Source organism: Ostrea edulis, chromosome 3, assembly GCF_947568905.1.
Source record: "Ostrea edulis chromosome 3, xbOstEdul1.1, whole genome shotgun sequence".
In the NCBI taxonomy this organism is placed as follows: Eukaryota; Metazoa; Mollusca; class Bivalvia; order Ostreida; family Ostreidae; genus Ostrea; species Ostrea edulis.
In genome coordinates this window covers 4,821,242-4,845,261 of record NC_079166.1, presented here as the reverse complement: position 1 = coordinate 4,845,261, position 24,020 = coordinate 4,821,242, and the positions used below count along the sequence as shown (strand labels likewise).

Below are 24,020 nucleotides of genomic sequence, written 5' to 3'. Positions count from 1 at the left end.
ACAAACACTGTGTGAATGATAAGGTCCTAGCTTGATTTCTGATACCCTTACAAACACTGTGTGAATGATAAGGTCCTAGCTTGATTTCTGATACCCTTACAAACACTGTGTAAATGATAAGGTCCTAGCTTGATTTCTGATACCCTTACAAACACTGTGTAAATGATAAGGTCCTAGCTTGATTTCTGATAGCCTTACAAACACTGTGTGAATGATAAGGTCCTAGCTTGATTTCTGATAGCCTTACAAACACTGTGTGAATGATAAGGTCCTAGCTTGATTTCTGATAGCCTTACAAACACTGTGTAAATGATAAGGTCCTAGCTTGATTTCTGATAGCCTTACAAACACTGTGTAAATGATAAGGTCCTAGCTTGATTTCTGATAGCCTTACAAGCACTGTGTGAATGATAAGGTCCAAGCTTGATTTCTGATACCCTTACAAACACTGTGTAATTGATAAGGTCCAAGCTTGATTTCTGATACCCTTACAAACACTGTGTGAATGATAAGGTCCTAGCTTGATTTCTGATACCCTTACAAACACTGTGTGAATGATAAGGTCCTAGCTTGATTTCTGATACCCTTACAAACACTGTGTAAATGATAAGGTCCTAGCTTGATTTCTGATACCCTTACAAACACTGTGTGAATGATAAGGTCCTAGATTGATTTCTGATACCCTTACAAACACTGTGTGAATGATAAGGTCCTAGCTTGATTTCCGATACCCTTACTAACACTGCATGTGTACATGATAAGCTCCTAGCTTGAAAACTGAGGAGTTAAATGTATATGTCATACATGCACCTTTAATACGGACTATTACGTAGAAACATTCCCAAATCTGACCCAGATAAGCAAAACTGAGGAGTTAAATGTATATGTCATACATGCACCTTTAATACGGACTATTACGTAGAAACATTCCCAAATCTGACCCAGATAAGCAAAACTGAGGAGTTAAATGTATATGTCATACATGCACCTTTAATACGGACTATTACGTAGAAACATTCCCAAATCTAACCCAGATAAGCAAAACTGAGGAGTTAAATGTATATGTCATACATGCACCTTTAATACTGACCATTACGTAGAAACATTCCCAAATCTGACCCAGATAAGCAAAACTGAGGAGTTAAATGTATATGTCATACATGCACCTTTAATACGGACTATTACGTAGAAACATTCCCAAATCTAACCCAGATAAGCAAAACTGAGGAGTTAAATGTATATGTCATACATGCACCTTTAATACTGACCATTACGTAGAAACATTCCCAAATCTGACCCAGATAAGCAAAACTGAGGAGTTAAATGTATATGTCATACATGCACCTTTAATACGGACTATTACGTAGAAACATTCCCAAATCTAACCCAGATAAGCAAAACTGAGGAGTTAAATGTATATGTCATACATGCACCTTTAATACTGACCATTACGTAGAAACATTCCCAAATCTGACCCAGATAAGCAAAACTGAGGAGTTAAATGTATATGTCATACATGCACCTTTAATACGGACTATTACGTAGAAACATTCCCAAATCTAACCCAGATAAGCAAAACTGAGGAGTTAAATGTATATGTCATACATGCACCTTTAATACTGACCATTACGTAGAAACATTCCCAAATCTGACCCAGATAAGCAAAACTGAGGAGTTAAATGTATATGTCATACATGCACCTTTAATACTGACCATTACGTAGAAACATTCCCAAATCTGACCCAGATAAGCAAAACTGAGGAGTTAAATGTATATGTCATACATGCACCTTTAATACGGACTATTACGTAGAAACATTCCCAAATCTGACCCAGATAAGCAAAACTGAGGAGTTAAATGTATATGTCATACATGCACCTTTAATACGGACTATTACGTAGAAACATTCCCAAATCTGACCCAGATAAGCAAAACTGAGGAGTTAAATGTATATGTCATACATGCACCTTTAATACGGACTATTACGTAGAAACATTCCCAAATCTGACCCAGATAAGCAAAACTGAGGAGTTAAATGTATATGTCATACATGCACCTTTAATACGGACTATTACGTAGAAACATTCCCAAATCTGACCCAGATAAGCAAAACTGAGGAGTTAAATGTATATGTCATACATGCACCTTTAATACGGACTATTACGTAGAAACATTCCCAAATCTGACCCAGATAAGCAAAACTGAGGAGTTAAATGTATATGTCATACATGCACCTTTAATACGGACTATTACGTAGAAACATTCCCAAATCTGACCCAGATAAGCAAAACCGAGGAGTTAAATGTATATGTCATACATGCACCTTTAATACGGACTATTACGTAGAAACATTCCCAAATCTGACCCAGATAAGCAAAACCGAGGAGTTAAATGTATATGTCATACATGCACCATTAATACGGACTATTACGTAGAAACATTCCCAAATCTGACCCAGATAAGCAAAACCGAGGAGTTAAATGTATATGTCATACATGCACCATTAATACGGACTATTACGTAGAAACATTCCCAAATCTGACCCAGATAAGCAAAACCGAGGAGTTAAATGTATATGTCATACATGCACCTTTAATACGGACTATTACGTAGAAACATTCCCAAATCTGACCCAGATAAGCAAAACTGAGGAGTTAAATGTATATGTCATACATGCACCTTTAATACGGACTATTACGTAGAAACATTCCCAAATCTGACCCAGATAAGCAACCTGTAATTTCATAGAAAATAGCAGGAATCTAATTCCATGTAATAGCCACATTTTTAATATGTGTACAAACATTGTGTAAACTCCATGGAAGAGTTGATGGACAATGCAAAAAATAAAAGCAACAGGAAACCCACATCTGACATAAAGGGGCATAATTCTTGGTGAACCGCAACAATAATCATATAATGTTCTGTAGTTTTCTACAAGAAAAGCACACAGTGGGTTTCAATCAATTTTTTTCATGACCAAATTTAAATGGATAGACCATGCATGCAAATATTACTGTTACAGTACCAAAATTCACACTATGGAAAAACGATGTTTAATACGACATATTCACTTTTCATACCACTTGAGTTCCAGTTGCCATTTCCTGTAAAATACTGGGATCTTTTACACATTGGCTCTAGCATGTAATTGGACAGTTTTAAATCGGATTTCAACAATTCAATAGCCCACTGTTCAAGCGTCGCTTTATCTCCTATTTTTCCAACATCTGTCATCCATCTACTCAGGGAGAAATCTGAAAGTAGGAAAATCACAGGTGTTTCTAATTGTTTAAATTTCTTACAATCTATCATTATGACTCATTGAATTAGAATTTCTAAAATCTTACCTGGAATGGCAAACTTTCCAGGACTGAAACTACACAAAGGTTTGGGTAGTCTAAAACCTTGTAGAATTGTCATTTCGTGCTCACAAGGTTTACTTTTAGAGTAACAAAGTTTAGCTTTTAGATCCACCACAATTTCTCCAAGCAAATGCAAGTCATCAATCATATACCTAAAACAAAGACAGAAAGCATCCGCATGCATTAAACCTTCATTTAATCACACTACTAAAAGGCTATAACATTGATGTCACATACTCTAGTCGCAAAAATCCAAACAGCTGTGCAGTACTCTTGGTTCCCATTGGATAATCAAAGAGTGAAATCACAAACTTCATCTTCTCCAATGTAATGTTCAGAGTTTCTCCACAAGAATCCACAGTAACCGAGATCTGGTAGGTCAATCCAGTGAAGGCATCGTCTAAACAACAGCTGACCCCTGTACAGGAGGTGTTGATGTGACAGCTGATATCACTTGACAATGTCGGAGGCTCCACTTTACACACTATATAATAAAATCAGTGTTTTATCACACAGAATTATTCACAACCTTCTGGGGAATAACATGGGGTCTACATTACACTACACAGAGGAAGCAGCTCTTCTACAAACAATCAACCTACTAACAAAAGTCTGCATTCCATTTTGAGAGAGAGTCCACAGTAATTCAATTTAAATTCAATAGCTTACACAAGAGTTTGTATCCAGTACTTATCCCAATAAAATTGTTCAAAACCTTAATGCATACATATACATCAGGATGCCTCTTCATTATCGCAATTCACCTTTGAATTAGAACGCTTTACCCGATATAGTATTGCATTGTGTGACGACACAATTGAATGAGATGATTGAAGTTTGAATGACATGTTTGATGTAATACAACAAGAGTTTTCATTGGCCGATTACAGCCCGCCCATTTTCTCGAGCGGATTCAGGTCATCAAATAAGATGGACGGACAGATCCACCTCTTATGAAAACCATCGATTTACGGGGCTCAAAAAGCTGCTCACAGTCGGTGTATGCTTGTGTTGCTGTCTCATAAATTCAATATTAAAAAAAATCTTAACATATTTTCTTATTATACTTGTGTCCAAACATACCTTCAAATTTTCATTAAAGCCACACACGACCCAAAAACTTGCAGCTTCAAATGATTTCGTTTGTTGACGTAGCCATGTTAAGTAGCCGGTCAATTCGAACTCTGTTGCTATTGGTATCTATTCATAAAATTGGTTGTAAGTTATGTATTCACTCTTCATTTATCATCAACACGAATAATTAATAGAAATTAAAAAATCTAGTTTTTGTAAAGGTAAAATAAGCTCTTGATTAACGAAAATGCTACATAAGCCCATTATGGTCTTTAGCACTCGTGTGGCAGAGATGGAGACCGGCCCAGACTAATGAAAGCCGCACTGCCGTGAGTTTAGCTATTTGAATAATTATCATTTAATGGAACTGGGATGATATATTATTTAAAACATTTAGCTAAAATATTTCTGGGGTATTAGTTCACATCTAGACGCTATTGTGCCAGTATGGAAATGAATCAGGATTTGAATTGACTGGCTACCCAACATGGCTACGTCAACGAACGAAATCATCAAAAGCTGTGAGTTTTTGGGTCGTATGGGGCTTCAATAAATATTTGAAGGTATGTTTGGACACAAGTATAGGTCTAGTAGGAAAATATGTTAGGAATTTTTTTATATTAAATTTATGAGACAACAACACAAGAATACAACTTTTTCTCTTTCTTCCTTTGAAGTGTGTTTCCATCTGGCTGTCATGTTTTCAAATGCCAACTACTCCCGTATAAGGGAATTTGGGCGGACTTACACATATGGAACCAATGAGAGTTTCTGTTGTATTTCGCAATTGTATTACAAACAGACTCAATTGAGTCATCACACAACGCAATATTATATATCGGCCAAAGCGTTCTAATTCAAAGGTGAATTGCGATAACTATCTATACATCAGGATGGCTCTTCATTATATCTCTTTATACCTTTCGGTACATTCCACCCAATGTGTGTCTCTGGAGTGTAAGGTGTAGCATTCCTGGAACAACCAATCCCTACATACTCATCAACACCTAGCTCTCTCAGCAACAGCTTAGTCTGCTCAAGAGTCAACAGAGAGCCAGCGCCAAGCAAGGATTTCCAGGAGGAAAGGTCAAAACCTATCAAAAAATTAGTCAATGGTAAGGAATATTTCAAAGCCCATGACGCACCCACAAGCAACTTTTTACACTCTCTAAGTATGCACAAAGCAGTCTCCTACATAAATTAATCTGAGCCAAAGTATGATGATGATCTTTTTCTATATTTACTGTAGATTCCTAAATATGCGCATGCCAAGGAGTTTCTTTTCACGTAATTTCGCAAGAAGCATCACTCGCAAAATAAAATTACTTGCTTTTTACTTTCATATCACCAAAATACATGTAAAAAGTCCCGCTTTTTTTTGTCCATGTCACTAATTAAATACATGTAAAAAAAAAAAATCTCGCTTTTATTTTCATGTCGCTAAAATACATGTAAAAAATCTCGCTTTTATTTTCATATCGCTAAAATACATGTTAAAAATCTCATATTTTCATATCGCTGGAATACATGTAAAAACTCTTGATCAACAGACTACTCACACATCCAGGTTTTCTCAATTTGACGTCTAGGAGTCATTTCATAAACACTAAAGTACTCGTGTAAAATAAGGAATCTACAGTAGTTTACAAACCAACAAGTCATTCAAACAACGCTTAAACCGAAAGTGCACTTACTGGGATTTAAATAGTCCAGTTCCATACTGCACAGTTGTTTTGGTAATAATGTATTATGGAATATAACCACAGAGTACAAACAATCTGAGAGGTCAGTCGTCTCTAAACAGACACTTAAGTTCATGTTTAGCAGGTACTTTCTGTCCATCACCATATTCTGTATGTTAAAACTGTGAGAGAGAGAACAGAAACAATATCCATTACAATACTATAACAAAACTCCATAGACATGTACTCTAACACTAAAAGTCACTTTTACATGCAAAATGTCTTCTGAAACGTTTTCTGCATCCTTGGTGCAACTTCATCAATGAGCTGACACAATTCCTCTTTAAAATGAATCTGCTAGAATTTAGACAATAACCTGCATAATGATAAAATGAAACCTGCAATACTTACTCTATTCTAAGGGCACCTTGTAGTGTGAAATGATCAGTGGTACCGAAGTCATAGTCAAACAGAGTTATATTATATTGCATTTTCTCTATGTTCAGACTCATGATGGCTTCACAAGGATCCAAGAGAACCTGTACATTGATGGAGCGACCACTGAGAAAGGCTATCTCGGCACAGCAGTCTATGCTGGTACAGGTGTGTGGTACGTGACAGGACACTGAACTGGGTAAGGCAGGGAGGGCAGGGATACTGGGACACTCTGAAAAAATACATAATACCCTCAGGCTGGTTCAGTGATACCTTCATAATCCCACACCTGTGTATTGTGTTTCAATTTGAATTCGAACTCCAATTCTATTCCCTCTCATTTTTTTTTCTTTTCTTTACACTGTGCAGTCTGACATCCTGTCTAATCCGACAAAGAATAGATCTCCCAGAACATAACAGATTACACAGGTTTCACTATACGTGTAACACACACTTACAATAATTATTTTCTGAACTAATATTTAAGGATCACATATCACTATTAATTCTTTTCATTGTAATAGAGAGACTCAGTTACTCTACACACTCCTATTTTCCCAACAGTACTAAAATCTTAAATAAATGACATACACATGTACATGTGTTATAATGAGACTAGGCTGCACACTTAAATGTACATTTAACATGTAGTTAAAAATTCTCATGACCATACCATTTTTCCATCCATTGATGTGAGGCTGATACTTCACGGCTAATTTTGAACACTGTGGATCTTTCAAGGACTCTGACACCCCTAGAGATCCAAGAAGTGAGGCGGCATTCAGAGAAGACAGCGCAGCTTTAATGTCCAGTCCTCTGTCTGACAGCCACGAGCGTAGGGAAAAGTCTGGAAATGATTTATAATTTCATAATTTTTGCACGAGTTTGCTGCAGTGTACAGAAATTCAAAACTTTTCATGGTTGTGAAGATTATACATTTCACAAACCTGATGTAAAACCTGTTCCCCATTCACATAAAGTTTTAGGAAGTCTGAAGTCCTGAATCAGGGGAAGTGTATCCAAAGCACATGGACCTATTCCATAGCATATCTTTATACTTGCTGATATCTTGTATTTCTTCTCCAGTGGCACATCATCAATTTTGAATCTAAATCATAAATCTCAAATGCAGCGAGTAAAAACTCTTGGAGAATAATTTTCATTTTGTTTCATTGTTTTTTAAAAACATAATAATCATTCAAATTCAACTATCATCAGAATCATTCTACTTTATCATATAATAACATTACATAAAAATATAGTTTTGAATTAAAATAAAATCATGATTATACATTGTAGAATATGACACATAATTTATAACTATATATTTCCGTTTACACAATACTATGTAGTGTCGAACAAAGAGCTGGTGAAGCACAACGTTCGATCACCATAGACATGCATCTTAAAACTGTAGACGCTGTCTGAAAGCCAATTAAGCTCATCAATTTCACAAGATAAGGCTTTGTTTTTTAAAAAGCAAATCTTCAAGATTCTGAAAGCTTTAAAACCAAATGACTACACTTATCCCAAAATTGGTCAAGAACACTACCTACAGAAGACGTGGTTACTTACTCAAACTGTATAACACTCATAAGATATCTCTTCTCTGTGACACCTATAAATTTACAGTAACAACAATTACTATACATTTCCTCCGAGTTTCACCCACTCAAAAAATTCATACTCACTAAAGAAAATGCAAAACACAACAGTTTATAGATGATCACAATTCCACGACTAAAAGTAGCTTACCAAAGCTGTAATTTTTCAGAGCAATTTGAATTTCTAGCTTTTCTATTTGAAATGTCAAAATGTGGTTGCAATCATCCAGCTTCACGCCCAATGTAAAATGGTGCCTCAGTACTGAATTCTCTGCCACACAACAGCTAACTCCAGTACAGATGTCTGCAATGTTACACCTGACTGTGGAGGGGAGAGCTGGCAAACTGGAAGCCAGGTCTAACTTGCAGTCTGCAACAAAATAAACTTCAAATTTGGAAGGCTTGAGATCTAGTAGCTCAAATAACGTTTGCATTGTACAAACATCCACTTTGACTAAAATACAGTTGAACTTTGGCATCTTGAACATTGATATCTCGAATACCATGGATATGTGGAGGTGGAAATCCCAACTCAATTTTCTTTATGTATTTCAACCTCTAATCCTTGAATATTTTGAAGTTTTTCCAAGGCTCTATCGATCTGGGAAAATGATGTTTAACTGTAATCTTTCTTTTATAATGGTCAGTTTGGCTATCTTATAAAATAAACAAGAAATCATTCAACCTACTGTTCTTCCATCCGTTGCTGTTAGCTGGGCTATATGTGGTGGACGAGAAAGAACAGGGAACTGTGTTAAGGTAAGATCTTACACCCAACTTATCCAAAAGTTCGTCTCTGATTGACTGGAAGAGAATAGGACCCGGTGGAAGTGAAAGGTCCTGGTACCACTTGGATAGATTGAAGTCTGAAAAACACAGAGTTTAAGGTTATTATTGTAAAGTATATCTTAAGAAAGTGAATACAAATGCAGTTGTTAATTTTTAACTTTCTATTCTTGCATACCTGCAGTGGCAAATCCCTCCACCCAGTCACATATTCTTTTAGGTAAAAGGGTGTTTTTGAAGACATCAATGTTAATAATACACTGGTTGTCATCCGAAGCCTCAAAACAAGCCTTCAAGGTTACGGACACCCTGAACTGTCTCTCTACTTTCAAATCTTCTATTTTGTAGCTAAAAAAATTTTCACAAAAGTTTACAAAAATCAATGAAGCTTTACAATATTGCTTGGAAAATTAATGTCTTTATTTAAAAAATAAGAATAGCAAAACTTACTGAATTCGTATCACACTGTTCAAGTAGAATTTGTTCTCAGTACCTGGAGAGAAAAAAATTGAATGAAAGAAGCTTCTAAACACTTTGTACATCTGAATCCAGAAAAACAGCAGAATCATACAGACCTAATGAAACATCATCCAAGCTGATGTTAAAGGACAATTTCTCTATTCCAACTAATATCCAGTGATTACAAGCATCCACCGTAATGTAGGTTTCAAAAGACCTCTGTAAAAAGTCCATGTCTATACAACAGCTGACAGCAGTGCAGGTGTCCTTAATCAGACAAGACACAGAGTCTGTGATTGGACTGGTCAGCACAGCCATCTGACAGTCTACAATAGTGGATCACTCAAATTATCTAGAATGCGACTGAAATATCACTCAATTGTTATGCCTCACACCCAATACAAAAATTTTCATGAATGTAATTTATTTTCACACAATCACTGGTCAGTATTGTGATCCCATATTCACTGTCAAGAAATTTGATTCATCAATGATAGTTCATAAAGTGCATGTACAGTTATTTAAAACAGAAATTTCATTTATGAAAATACATGAGGGTATGAACTGCGACACTTCAGGCCGACATACTTCGTGAAGTGCTAATGAAAAGCATGTCGACGTGAAGCATCACAGTTCATACCGTCATGTATTTTCAGAAATGAAATTTCTTTTTATATTTACGTTTTACTTTCATTTCTGCAAAAATTCCCAGTCAAATTAGACGTACTTTATTTATCGAGATTTGTACATGCATTATTTATGCATGAAGAAATGGCTCAATACCATTTGAAAAGACATCAAAGGCAAAAACATTGGAAATGTAAACACAAAAGAAAGAATAATTATTAGGACCGATGTCATAGACAAAAATCAAAACGTACCGGACTTCCATCCATTTATCTGCGGACTGTATTTCTGGCCTGCTCTTTGACATGGTGTTTCCTGGACGTACTTTGCAATACCGAGCTCTTCCATCAACTTCTCTATGTTAAGCTTGGACAACTGGGACCCAATACTTGTTCCAATATCATTGTACCAATTTTTCAAAGAAAAATCTTTGAAATAAAAAAATGATACATATCTATGATTAATGAATGAAGAGTTGATACTCATTCTAAAACACCGACCTTGTTTATAAATTTCGAACACTGGATGTATAAAAATGCAAACCTGGGATAGTATAGGATAAGTCCCAGCTACAGCCTGGCTTAGGAATGATCTGTCTGTCCAGTAACATAATATCGTAAACACAGGAGTTTTCTTCCAGACAGACCTTAATCCTTAGGGATATTTCCAAAAATGTTGTATTGACTTCATCAATCTGGAACCTGTAGGCAGATGTTATAATAATACAGTTTCCAAACCTTGTAACTTTGTATGTTAATGAACAATGGTAGTAAACTTTTTCAGAAACATTAGCTTTTGAATTTGCATTCATTCGTAATAAATTTTCTTAAAGTATTGTTTGATGTTGAAACTCTTACAAAATTTGCACCACATCGGCAAGTCGAAAGTGGTCCCAAGTACCTACAAATAAATCAACCAGAGTCTCTCTCAAGTTTAACTGTTTACTTCAAGATTTATGCTGATTCAAAACTGTAGAATTACTTGAACACATTAATGGGAACATTTTCATCATTGTCTCTTGTAATTACTGCATATATCTGGTAATTTTGGCACTAGTATATTTGGCATATTTTTTGTTGACTCTTATTTTCTTATTTGGCAGATTTTCATTCTACTGGATATTTGGGCACTTTTCTATCAGCAAATTTTCATTCTCCAAACTAACATTTCCAACACCAACACAAGAAAAACAATTTTCAGTGTTAATACAACTATAACTTGTACCATATGAGTACGAGAAAAGGGTCCTGTCATATGTGAAGTTTTCTATTCCCAGTTTCAGAGTCTGCAGACAGAGGTCAAGGTCAAAGAAGAAATGGATGGTTTGTTGGAGAGGGTCTTGCAGATCTAGACAACATTCTATGGCTGTGCATGCACTCTTAATGTGACAACTCAAGGGTACCCCACTTGCAATCTTAGTCATATCCCCAACAGCCAATGGACAATCTACAAAACAAGTTTAGATCAAATCCAGAGATACACTGGCTCTTTGACTATAAAGACATCAATACATAATTTTGTGCTCGTGTCTATCTCACAACTTGCTGTGCAGAATTTCAATAACTACCTATTTTCCATCCTTGTTGCCCAGCAGATTCTGGTCTGTATGCAATTGACATCCTGTTGCATTGTTCATCCTTTGGCAGCAGGAAATGTGTGATCCCTAGTGCCTCCTTCAATATGGAGAGCTGAGTGGCCAACAGAAGAGATCCAGCAGAAATGGCCATGGTGTTGTACCATTCACTTAAGGAAAACTCTGAAAAATAATTTGTTACATGCAGTCAGGCTTCAATTTCATTTACAAAGGGCTTGTTTGATGACAGTCGTTCATGCATGGCCCTGAAATTTAAACATTCCTCAATTTCTTTAACACTCCGTTATTTCCATTTTTAAAATGTTTGGGGGGAAAAAAAGAATATGCGAATTTACTTTTCTGAAAAAAAAAAATTCCAAATTTGTTTTGGAATATGGGATCACACAGTTGGTAAAAAATGTAAACTTTACTGACACTTTGATGCTTGTACATCACATTAAGTACCATGCAACACACAAGACTAATTCATCCAATTTGCCACATTAATATATAATATACGAAATTTAATACAATTGTCATCTTTATTTCATCTTTATTGATGCATGGTTGTGGTCTAAATTTAAACTCTTTAGAAAGAGATCAAACTTTGCCAGTCGAAAGAAAACTCAAGATATACTTGTTTTGTGACATCAGACAAGGCAAATCCATAAGTTTAAAGTCACCACCACATTTAAGACCAAATTAGACTATTAGTAAATCTAGCTCTTTATGACTTATCATACATACCGGAGACATTCAGCGACCAGTCACATCCAATTTTGGGCAGGTAGAGATCTTTTGCTACATCCTGGGAGAACAGACATGGCTTGTCACTCTCCAGACAAACCTCCACCTTCATGTTCACTATGTACTTAGCATCTCCTTTTAAGTCCTCCACACTGTATCTATAAATGGAAGACAGTTCAACTGACTGAAGACATATTTCAATAGGTGCAGAACTATCTCAGCCAAGCATACAAATACATGTACAAGTATTGGGAAAATAAAGACTAATGTACGTAAATTTGATAAATGTATTGGGGGAATTTATGGATTCAAAATAAACTTACTCAATCCTTATTACATCCTTTAGCCAAAACCTGGTTTTAGTACCTGAAACACAATCATCCTTGTAAATAATACATTCAGAATCAACTGTTTTCACATTTGGGATATGTAAAATCAAAGCAGTGTATTTCAAGCATTAAATAGTCATTAGAAATATAGATACCAAAATTTGAACATTACCAAATTCATACGTCAGAAGACTGAGTTTTGTTCTGTACTGCTCGATACCGAGAACCAGAGTTTTGTTGCACATGTCAACATCAATGTAGGTCTCAAAGCTCCTTCCTATGGGCTCCACGTGCACACAACAGTGAATGTCTGTGCACTTGGAAGAGATGGAGCACAGTACTGGTAATTCTGCCAGGTTTGGTTTCTGATAAAGTTGTGATTTGGGGCAGTCTTGAATGTAAAAACATTTGAATTTGTAGACCACTGTGATAGAATTTACGGAGTTTATCACAGTCTTCACAAAAACTCAGTGGTCCGAAGACCGAGGCCAGTGAATTTTACGGTCGGGTCAGTGAAAATTAAAAATCAGGATTTCCGATGGGCTTGTAGACTTTTTGTAAGTCACATTAAATATCATGTTGGATTTAGATTTTCTAAACATCTTATTTGCTTAAATTTACCATCAAAATAAAAATAAATAAAAAAATAGCACAAAAAGTAAGTGTTTGGACATCGTGGTTTGTTTATTTCGTAAAGAACGATAACTATACATGTACTTGTAATTGTCAAGATAACTTGTACGTTGATCACATGAATATAAACGAACAACTTGTTGAAACAACAAAAATGGCCGCGTCCTGTATCGCACCGCACACCCGTAATTGCTGCTTTATTGCATTGTCCAATTAAAATGAACTTCGTTAATTGCAGTTATCTCTGATTTTATGCAATTTCTATAGTTCATAGAATTAATCAATCGTTTACATTTGATGTTAGTAGAGAAGGCTACTTTGATGTTGGTAGAGAAGGCTACTTCCTAAAGTGCACTCTGGCTGTTTTCATGTTTGTGAAAAAAATGTGAATTTGTAGTCTTGTTGTTTGCGGGTGAAGAGAGAGAAAATACCGTGTACGGTGTTGTTTTTCTGGTATCGACAGAAAGGATGTCTTAGGGTAGATATGAATACGATTAATAACCATCGTTTCAGTAAATTAATTGTACAATTTTACAATGCATTCCATAATGTATGTGATGAACATATGAAAATTTAGGGGGCCAATAAATTTCACTGTGGGCCCGTAAATTCAGACAGTTCACGGGTCCGACTGGCCTGCATGTTTTTTTGAAGACTTTTATCATATTTACATGTACAGAAATCTTAACTGAAAATAAACTGTCTAAGATTCAATCAAATATGCAAGAATAAATTCTAATACATGTCATTTAACAATGTACACCCCTCAGTTCTAACAACTCCTATCTGTGAATTTTCATATGATAAAATTCAAGCAGCTATATTCTCTGAAGTCTTTTACAGCATAGAGCAGAGGTTACAGATTTAATTGACACAGCCAAATAGTATTTATTTTAATGGAACAGTCATTTTGTGAATTACTGAAACTATCTTTGAGCAAGTGGCCTGTGAGCCTTGATGCTCATCTGAGCAACATGCAACAACTCTTAAATGGAAAGTTCAATCAAATAAGGTATTTATTACTTTATTAACAAGAGGCCCATGGACCACACTCCTCACCTGAGTCACCTTGGTCCATATCAGAAGACTTTCCATATATATACTACTCAAAATTTGATAAGGATCATAGATATTTTTCTGTTTAAAAAATTAATAACTGCATAACTGGCAATATTGTGTCCAAGTGATATCAAAAACGTCTTCAACAAACTTGCGTGTGCATTTCATGCCATGGGAAATGCGTTTCTCATCACAGTTTATGCTTTTGCTACCATTGCACGATTTTCACTCAGGCATCGGTGTCTGATTCTTTCTAAAATTTCAAACTCACTTGAGTGTTTACACTACGTTTATCAACACAATGTCCCCTCAACGTGTAAGGCGTCGCCTGACGACAGAACAACTGGGCAGATGTATTGAATGCTTGACGCTGGCTATTCACAACGTGACGTTGCAAATGCACTAAATGTCAGCCAGAGCATTGTAAACAGGGCCTGGCACCGACAGCAAACTTTTGGTACAGCAGCACACCGACATGGGGGTGGTCGTCAGAGGTCGACAACCCAACGCCAAGACCATTTTGTGGCTCTTCAGGCACGACGCCATCCCTTCTGGACAGCAACCAGCTTACGTAACGACCTCCTGAACGCCTCGGGGGTGAATGTGTCCACTCAGACGATACGGAATCGGCTTTACAATGCAGGTCTCAACTCGAGAAGGGCATGTGTTCGAGTCCCTCTGACTGTTCGACACCGGCGGGAGCAATTTGACTGGGCTGAAGATCATGTCACTTGGACACAGAGCGATTGGGTTCAAGTTCTGTTCACCGATGAGTCCAGGTATTGTTTGGACTTTACAGACAGGAGGCACCGACTGTGGCGACGACAACGTGAATGTTTCCATGATGCCAACATCAGTGAACATGACCATTATGGTGGTGGTTCCATCATGGTCTGGGGTGGAATCAGCAGGGATGGAAGAACAGATCTTCATGTCCTGAAGAGAGGAACAATGACGGGGGTGCGGTACCGGGATGAGATCCTCGATGTTTACGTCAGACCCTACGCTGGTGCTGTTGGCCCTGAGTTCATCCTGATGGATGATAACGCCCATCCTCATCGCGCCAGGGTGGTGGAGCAGTACCTTCAGCAGGAGACAATTGTCCGTATGGACTGGCCAGCGCACTCGCCGGACTTGAACCCGATTGAGCATGTATGGAACATGCTGCAGGTTGCCCTTTCACGCCGTAGAGCACAACCCACGACTTTGGCAGAGCTCGGAAACGCCCTCGTGGAAGAGTGGAACAACCTTCCCATTGGGAACATCCGGGTGCTTATTGACAGCATGGCTCGACGTTGTCAAGCCGTCATTGATGCAAGGGGAGGCCATACCCGGTATTGACACTGGCTAAGTGTAATGATGGACTATCCCCAAAAACTGTGTAATTCTTTCTCTGGTTTGCTGTTAACTTTTTGTAATGAAATGCTTTTTGGTGTTGTTATCAGATTTCAAGCATTCCATATTGATAAAAGTTCATGCCGTTCATGAATTTTCATTCATAACCTGAGTAAACACGTTTCTGAGTCAAATTTATGTCTTTTGTTATGTTAGTGATAAATTACACACATATAACCTAGTGATCCTTATCAAATTTTGAGTAGTATATATTTGCATGTAAAACCGTAGTCCCTATTATGGCCCCAACCTACCCCTGGAGGCCACGGTTTTTGCAAACTTGAACCTACACTATGTCAGAAAGCTTTCATGTAAATGTGAACTCCTTTGGCCCAATGGTTTTTTAAAGATTTTTTCCTATATATTTGTATGTAAAAAATTGATCCCCCTTGTGGCCCCATCCTACCCCCAGGGGCCATGATTTTAACACACTTGAACCTACACTATGTCAGAAAGCTTTCATGTAAATATCAGCTTTTCTGGCTCAGTGGTTCTTGACAAGAAGATTTTTAAAGATTTTCCCTACATATTTGTATGTAAAACTTTGATCCCTATTGTGGCCCCATCTTAACCCAGTGGGGTCATGATTTGAACAAACTTAACTCTGCACTATGTTAGGAAGCTTTCATGTAAATATCAGCTTTTCTGGCACAGTGGTTCTTGAGAAGAAGATTTTTAAAGATTTTCTCTATATATTTGTATGTAAAACTTTGATCCCCTATTGTGGCCCCATCCGACCCCCGGGGGCCATCATTTTAACGAACTTGAATCTGCACTATATCAGGAAGCTTTCATGTAAATATCAGCTTTTCTGGCTCAGTGGTTCTTGAGAGGAAGATTTTCCCTATATATTTGTATGTAAAACTTTCATCCCCCTTGTGGCACCATCCGACCCCATGGGGGCCAGGATTTTAACAATTTAGAATCTGCACTATATCAGGAAGCTTTCATGTAAATATCAGCTTTTCTGGCTCAGTGGTTCTTGAGAGGAAGATTTTTAAAGATTTTCCCTATATATTTGTATGTAAAACTTTCATCCCCCTTGTGGCACCATCCGACCCCATGGGGGCCAGAATTTTAACAATTTAGAATCTGCACTATATCAGGAAGCTTTCATATAAATCTCAGTTTTTCTGGCTCAGTGGTTCTTGAGAAGAAGATTTTTAAAGATTTTTCCTATATATTTGTATGTAAAACTTTGATCCCCTATTGTGGCCCCATCCGACCCCCGGGGGCCAGGATTTTAACAATTTAGAATCTGAACTATATTAGGAAGCTTTCATATAAATCTCAGCTTTTCTGGCTCAGTGGTTTTTGAGAAGAAGATTTTTAAAGAGTTTTCATATATATTTGTATGTAAAACTTTGATCCCCTATTGTGGCCCCATCCGACCCCCGGGGGCCATGATTTTAACAATTTAGAATCTGCACTACCTAATAAAGCTTATCTATAAATTTCATCTTTTCTGGCCCAGTGGTTCTTGACCCTACTCTATTTTTACCTTTTCTTGATTATCTCCCCTTGGAAGGTGGCCTGGCCCTTTATTTTAACAATTTAGAATTCCCTTTACCTAAGGATGCTTTGTGCCAACTTTGGTTGAAATTGGCCCATTGGTTTTTGAGTAGAAGTCAAAAATGTTAAAAGTTTACAGACGGACAGATGGTAAGATGGACGCCGGACGCCGGAATACGGGTGATCAGAAAAGCTCACTTGAGCTTTTAGCTCAGGTGAGCTAAAAACTGAATAACAAATCATACTTATATTTTTAGATCAGTTTTCTTTTCAATGTCTGCGAGTAAAATACATTTTAAAAATAATTCATACTTCTTTCTATAATAAAACATGCTTATACTAAATACCGAGTTTGATGTCTGTCAAGCAAAGGGTTCTGATTATCAAAATATAGATACTACATTACTATGGCCAGTTTGACCCTTGACCATGTGAACCCAAAGTCAGTTGGGTTCATCTACTCCTTACAATGTACCAGTGCACCGAGTTTGATGCCTGTCAAGAAAACGGTTCTCAAGATATTGAACAGACAATATCATCTTCCTATGTCCAGAGTGGATTGGCCCTTGACCTTTTACCATGTTACCTCACATCTACTCCTTAAGATGTACCAGTGTACCAAATATGATGTCTGTCAAGCAAAGGGTTCTTGAGATATTGAGCAGACATGATTTGGTCTACAGACCGATCGACTGACAGGTGCAAAACAATATGCCCCATCATTTCAAAGGGGGGCATAAAAATATGTATCTCACTCTTTTATCTAATTAGCATTGGCTTGGAGCCTGAAGCCGTGACACAGGGGTCTGGAATTTCTTTTGAAACCTTTACCTCTGACCTAGAAATCTTAATTCCTCTTCTTGCCTGGTATTTCTAGGACGTCTTATATAGGCTGCAAGCCTGCTGCCTAATCCATTTATGTTTAATACATAATAAAATATTGTTTAAATTAAATTTCTAGGACGTCTAACATTTTAACTTAGAAATCAATAGGGATCTTCCTCCGTCCACTTCTTATCATTTTAACAAATATCGGACCCAATATTTGAAATAGCACTCTTTACGCGGAGTTTACATTGTCTGGACAGTCATATGCAAGAATGGGAAAATTTAGTTTAATAGATAACTTTTCAGTGAGGGAATTGTTAATAGTACATGTACGGTTAGAAATAACACGCTTGGTAATAATACTTGACAATTTCTAAGACCTGAGGGATGTACAACCTCTAGTTATGGAGAAGTGTTCACCATATATTTGAATCCTTACCATCAATCCACCCATCGGTACTGCTGAACCCCCTCGTGTTCTTACCATCAATCCACCCATCGGTACTGCTGAACCCCCTCGTGATCTTACCATCAATCCACCCATCGGTACTGCTGAACCCCCTCGTGATCTTACCATCAATCCACCCATCGGTACTGCTGAACCCCCTCGTGATCTTACCATCAATCCACCCATCGGTACTGCTGAACCCCCTCGTGATGTTACACTGTGGTCTGTTTAAGTATCCGGCTATTCCTAGGTATTCCATCAGCTGATCTGTCATGGTGGGGAGTAGATCATCTGTTGATATTCCTAGTGATGACTTCCATTCCACGAGAGAGAAATCTGAAAGTTGTGCATACACGTGTAATGAAATACAGTCTTAACAAATTAATGAAATCTGATCAAATGCACACATATTTCTGGATGGTCTTATGTTATTATCAAACAAGAGGTACTGTGAGCAATGCTCACTAAGAATACCCCCCGCTTACCCCAATCTCCCAAAGGGTGTTGGTAATAGGTATAAACTACCTCTTTTCGGAGTGTAAAAAACAAATGGCATGACAAACCGAACCATATTGCTACTTCGATGTCCAGTGCGCATGACCTTTGACCTTTTGACCCCAAAATCGATAGGGAACATCTTCATCCCATGGGTAGTCCATATGTATGATATGGTGACTGTAGGTGGAAAGGATAACGCTTTAGAGCCCGGAAACCATATTGCTACTTCAATGTCCAGTGCGCTTGACCTTTGACCTTTTGACCCCAAAATCGATAGGGAACATCTTCATCCCATGGGTAGTCCATATGTATGATATGGTGACGGTAGGTGGAAAGGATAATGCTTTAGAGCCCGGAAACCATTGCGTCTACAGATGGACGGACGGACAGACGGACAACCCGATTCCAGTATACCCCCCCACAACTTGTTGCGGGGGGTATAATTATGAACAAATCAATTCTTTTCTTTTAAAAGTAGGTTGACATCTAAGTGGTACTTACTCTAAATGATGGATGGATGGATAGAGAGATAGAATGGGCCTATTTTCGCCCACGCCCTTAATATGACTTTCAATCTAATGAGGAAAGTTTGCACAACTTCCTGATATATCGACATGCTACATATATTTACAAAGAAATGATGGATTTGTCATCTTAAGATATAACATCATCAATATTTTTTCACAGAATTTAAAAACTTTTGATGAGAAAGTATTCATTTTGTATTACATTTTTTCTGCAAACAGAGCACACCGGGGAAAACGATTTATCGTTCAAACCAAATGCAACCTAATGGGAGACAGATCTATGAAAGGCTGATCTAGGGTAGGAAAACAAATAACATTTTCTAATGTAAAATCTCCGACTATGGCACACAATCAAATGCTTAATTTCTGACATCAAATTACAAGTGGTGTAAATTTAGTCATTAACATTATAAGACTTCTAAAATACTTGATGTATTGCAGCGATGCAAATGCCCCTACCCAAGGGCCATAACTCTGCCAAAAGTTATTCAACCGGACCCTTAGAAGTACTTGACCTGCATATTTTCAATATACATATATATATTGACTACATCATAAAATTTTAATTCAAAACGTCCATGCATAATGTGCGGAAACAGTGAGTGAAAATTTTTCAAACACCAAGCATCTCAATTCTTCCAAAAATCATTTGGCCACAACCATGAACTTAATCTGTACATTTTCAGGATTTACTTAAAGTTCAAATTTCATTCAAAATGACTATGTATGACTTGAGATAAGGAGCAAAACTGTGTAATGTTACCAAACAATCTCAAGTCCAAGGGGAACAACCCCACAAAATTTTATCTGACTGGAACATGATATATTTATAGCTTAATTAAAACTGTCCATGCCTGACTGAGGTCATGAGCAAAAACTGTGAACTGTTTGAAATTTTCTAAGACCAAGGGGCATAACTCTGCAAAATATTTCTGAAGAACTAAATACAAATTCAACAAGTGTATTTTGGTGACATATCAGTGTCCTGAATTTCATTTAAAATGTTCATTGGAATTTGTGCAGAGAATGGAAACTGAGTAATGATGACAGAATGATGAAAGAACAGAATTTCATTGCATAAAAATATACGTCAAATCTCAACAATTCTACAGGAATTTTCATCATATTTTAACTCATTCTGGCAAAGGTTATTGATCTGATCGTTTTGATTTGTTTTAAACACATTATATCAATTAATCAAATCAAAAGGATTGGGAACAAGTTCTAACAACTTACAAGTAGTATCTCTCCTACATGTATGAACTGACGCAATAACTTAATGTCAAAGAGCTATATACATTGCATGATCGAAGCCTAGACAAAAACTTAATCAACTTCTGCATTCATACTTGTATTTTGCACTGCTGCAGCAAAATCACAAACATTCTTTGGAAGTCGTTTCTCATGGAAGATGACTTTATCCAGTACACAGGCTGACTGGGAATCAAAGCAGACGCTGAGTCTGAGGTTGACGAGGTACTCATTTTCAGCTGCTAAATCCCAAATCTGGAACCTTGCAATCACAAGTGAACATTGAAGAGCTTAAGAATATAAGAGTATCATATTCAATTCAATACATTTAAAACCATAAGGCTACCATTAACAAGGTTAACTGCGACTCTAACCCTTAACAAGCTACACACCTAAAATTAAGCTGGTTAAAATACATGAAATTATATGATCTGACAGTGTTTAACACTTTCATATTAACCTATTTTACAGGCAGAACCTCCATCTGTAGTCTTTTAAAAAATTCCATATCATTCTTGCCTTTATATTGAGTCAGATAATAATTAATCAAATTTCTTACTTGATGCGAACAACATTGACTAATCGGACATCTTTTTCCACACCAAAATTATACTCCTGCATGTAGATCTGGAACTGGAATTTGTCCACACCAAACTGAATTTTGAGGTTACATGGGTCTATGTCTAGGTAAACATGGAAGTTGTGATGGATTGGTTCTGCTCTGACACAGCAATCTATTCCGGTACAGGACTCTGTGATTTGACAGACCATGCTGCTGGGAAGTGTTGGTAAAGAAAATCCATGCTGGGAAAGATCCTTTGGGCACACTAAAAGATAGATTCAACATCTGAGTCACAGGGAATGCTTACTCCTCCTAGGCACCTGATCCCACCTCTGGCATGTCCAGGGGTCCGTGTTTGCCCAACTCCCTATTTTGTATTCCTTTTAGGAGTTAAGAGATTGATCACTGTTCATTATCTTCACCTTTCATGCATCACGTTGCATAAAGACAAAACAAGTTTATCATGATGATTCTCAATTCAACAAACCTTTCTTGATTCCATTAGAATTTGGGACATAGTTTGGATCTGTCAAAGAACATGGTGGATCATTCAAGAATGTGGGAAGACCTAGGGCCTCTTTCAATTTATCCAGAGCAAGACCTTTTATCTGATCATACGCTGTGATTGCACTGTCTCTCATAAATGTCTCCAACGAGAAATCTGAGGAAAATAAAATACCAAATATCATAATAAAGCACAATCATGTCATTTTTTCTGATATCGTAACATTGTACATGCATTAAACTCAACAGATATCTGAAACTATGATGTATTTACCTTGTTTCATAATATCAACATATGAAATGATGTCTGCATAATATGCATACTATAAGCGTGTTGGCCTTTACTACTGAATAAATTAACTTGTAATGATAGTCTAACAAAAATTTATTACAGACAATCATTTTCGTAAATGCACATACCTGGGTTTAGGAATGATGTACCCCAAACACAGGACTGTTTAGACAGTTTGGCTCGATCTAGGACCTCTGTGTTGATGAGGCAGTCACCTCCATCTTCAAAGCAGACAGCCAGATCCACAGAGACGACGTAAACACCTTCTCCCTCGTTGTTCCATATGGTGTACCTGGCAACCGTAGACAGTCTTGATTGATTTTTTTAGTTCTAGTACTAGCCATGTAATCAGTCACAGTAATTCTTCCTTAGATATTTATATAACTAAGGTAACCAAGTATCTATCATTTCTTTCCAAACCAAACCTACCAGAATTTTATGACACCCATAATGACAACTTCCTTTCTTTTACCTGCAAACAGTTTGAAATGCATGTATACTGTAAATTCTACCCTTCTATGGTGGACAAAACTTCATGTATCACCCAAAGAAAACAAACTACTTTCAATATCTTTCAGTTAGTCACAAAAGTTTCTTTAAATCAAAGTTGCTTTCACAGTTGAACTTCTTGCTTTATACAGTCGTTTAGTGTCAGGAGATCTCCATAAGAAACATACAAATCTTTACACACCATACTCAAATCCCTGAAGCGAGATGGTTTCTGTGAGCTTTTCTATTCCAAAGGTCAATTTCTGGTTACAGAAGTCGATATCCAGCTCTACCTCAAACGCTCTGCTGACCTTTCCAACCTCTACACAGCATCCGATCGCTGTACAGGTTTTCTTAATATGACAGGCAGTTGTTCCTCGTATTTTGGGAAGAACAAGGTTTACTGGACATTCTAAGAAAGCATACATATTCATATTATCTCTAGTTACACTAAAACTGCCCTAAGAAGACCAATATCATCCACAGGGCACATTTCATCGTGGGGAAAAAGTGAATTTATGCTCATTGAAGAATAAACAGGCAGTTATTTTTGTGGCATTTTACATGTTTTGATTCCTATTATCAATATTTTGTATCTTTTGGAAATAGGTGTCAGCTTGCATAATATGATGCCACATCGATATGTCCACTACGGTACAGCAGGTTAATATCGCGGTCGGAAACAATCGCTATTTTTTCATTTAGAAAAAAATCACGGTCAGTTTAATTCGCCGAAAACAAATCTTAATATCATGAACCCGATTTCTTATATATGTAAGATTAATTCACTGAATGTTAAATTCACAGAAACTTTGTTTCAGCGAATATAGCGAAAATTAACCCCGCAAGTAAATTTTCTGCTAAACAGTATTTACTAGTCTCCTGAACACACACCCCCCCCCCAATATATATTTCCAGTAATTTTGTATATACAACTGTACGTTTTTATTGCATCATTTACATAATAAATGATAAGTTTTAATTCAGCAATTCAGTTGATGTTGGGTTTTGCCTGCCTCAAACAAAAACAAAGCAAAGTTTCGATGGCAATGTTTCTAACATCGGAACATAAATGGTTTTTAAGATATACAAGCATACTCTGGTCCATGAAAACATCACCCCCACCTCTCTCAAAATAAAAATAAATATATTTATAACTAATTCTTTGAATGTTAGAAAAATCTCAATCAAAAGAGCAGGTCACATTGTCATCATTCATATAATATATACACAATATTATTCTTTTTTAAATCAATTCTGTTCATCAGGGTTGAAGATATACTCTGGACAAATTATATCAGATGGATGATACGACATACGGACGGGCAACTGAAGGCGATT

General features: G+C 36.9%; 1 protein-coding gene across 1 annotated transcript in view; it reads right to left on the bottom strand.

The window, feature by feature from the left end:
- LOC125672755 (uncharacterized) overlaps positions 1 to 24,020 on the bottom strand; it is a 188,624-nt gene that overhangs the window by 98,415 nt on the left and 66,189 nt on the right. The window contains exons 52-80 of the mRNA XM_056159795.1: positions 22,882 to 23,091; positions 22,620 to 22,662; positions 22,319 to 22,482; positions 21,882 to 22,055; positions 21,392 to 21,659; positions 20,931 to 21,094; positions 18,728 to 18,892; positions 12,854 to 13,072; positions 12,676 to 12,718; positions 12,353 to 12,510; positions 11,600 to 11,788; positions 11,257 to 11,478; positions 10,890 to 10,932; positions 10,576 to 10,733; positions 10,287 to 10,460; positions 9,522 to 9,731; positions 9,397 to 9,439; positions 9,125 to 9,294; positions 8,850 to 9,026; positions 8,312 to 8,530; positions 8,132 to 8,174; positions 7,504 to 7,664; positions 7,230 to 7,403; positions 6,533 to 6,788; positions 6,134 to 6,303; positions 5,360 to 5,533; positions 3,603 to 3,849; positions 3,351 to 3,517; positions 3,084 to 3,257 (exon numbers count right to left, since the gene is read on the bottom strand). Coding sequence (XP_056015770.1) covers positions 3,084 to 3,257; positions 3,351 to 3,517; positions 3,603 to 3,849; positions 5,360 to 5,533; positions 6,134 to 6,303; positions 6,533 to 6,788; positions 7,230 to 7,403; positions 7,504 to 7,664; positions 8,132 to 8,174; positions 8,312 to 8,530; positions 8,850 to 9,026; positions 9,125 to 9,294; positions 9,397 to 9,439; positions 9,522 to 9,731; positions 10,287 to 10,460; positions 10,576 to 10,733; positions 10,890 to 10,932; positions 11,257 to 11,478; positions 11,600 to 11,788; positions 12,353 to 12,510; positions 12,676 to 12,718; positions 12,854 to 13,072; positions 18,728 to 18,892; positions 20,931 to 21,094; positions 21,392 to 21,659; positions 21,882 to 22,055; positions 22,319 to 22,482; positions 22,620 to 22,662; positions 22,882 to 23,091 — 4,779 coding nt within the window. The remainder of the gene's footprint in view (positions 1 to 3,083; positions 3,258 to 3,350; positions 3,518 to 3,602; positions 3,850 to 5,359; positions 5,534 to 6,133; positions 6,304 to 6,532; positions 6,789 to 7,229; positions 7,404 to 7,503; positions 7,665 to 8,131; positions 8,175 to 8,311; positions 8,531 to 8,849; positions 9,027 to 9,124; positions 9,295 to 9,396; positions 9,440 to 9,521; positions 9,732 to 10,286; positions 10,461 to 10,575; positions 10,734 to 10,889; positions 10,933 to 11,256; positions 11,479 to 11,599; positions 11,789 to 12,352; positions 12,511 to 12,675; positions 12,719 to 12,853; positions 13,073 to 18,727; positions 18,893 to 20,930; positions 21,095 to 21,391; positions 21,660 to 21,881; positions 22,056 to 22,318; positions 22,483 to 22,619; positions 22,663 to 22,881; positions 23,092 to 24,020) is intronic.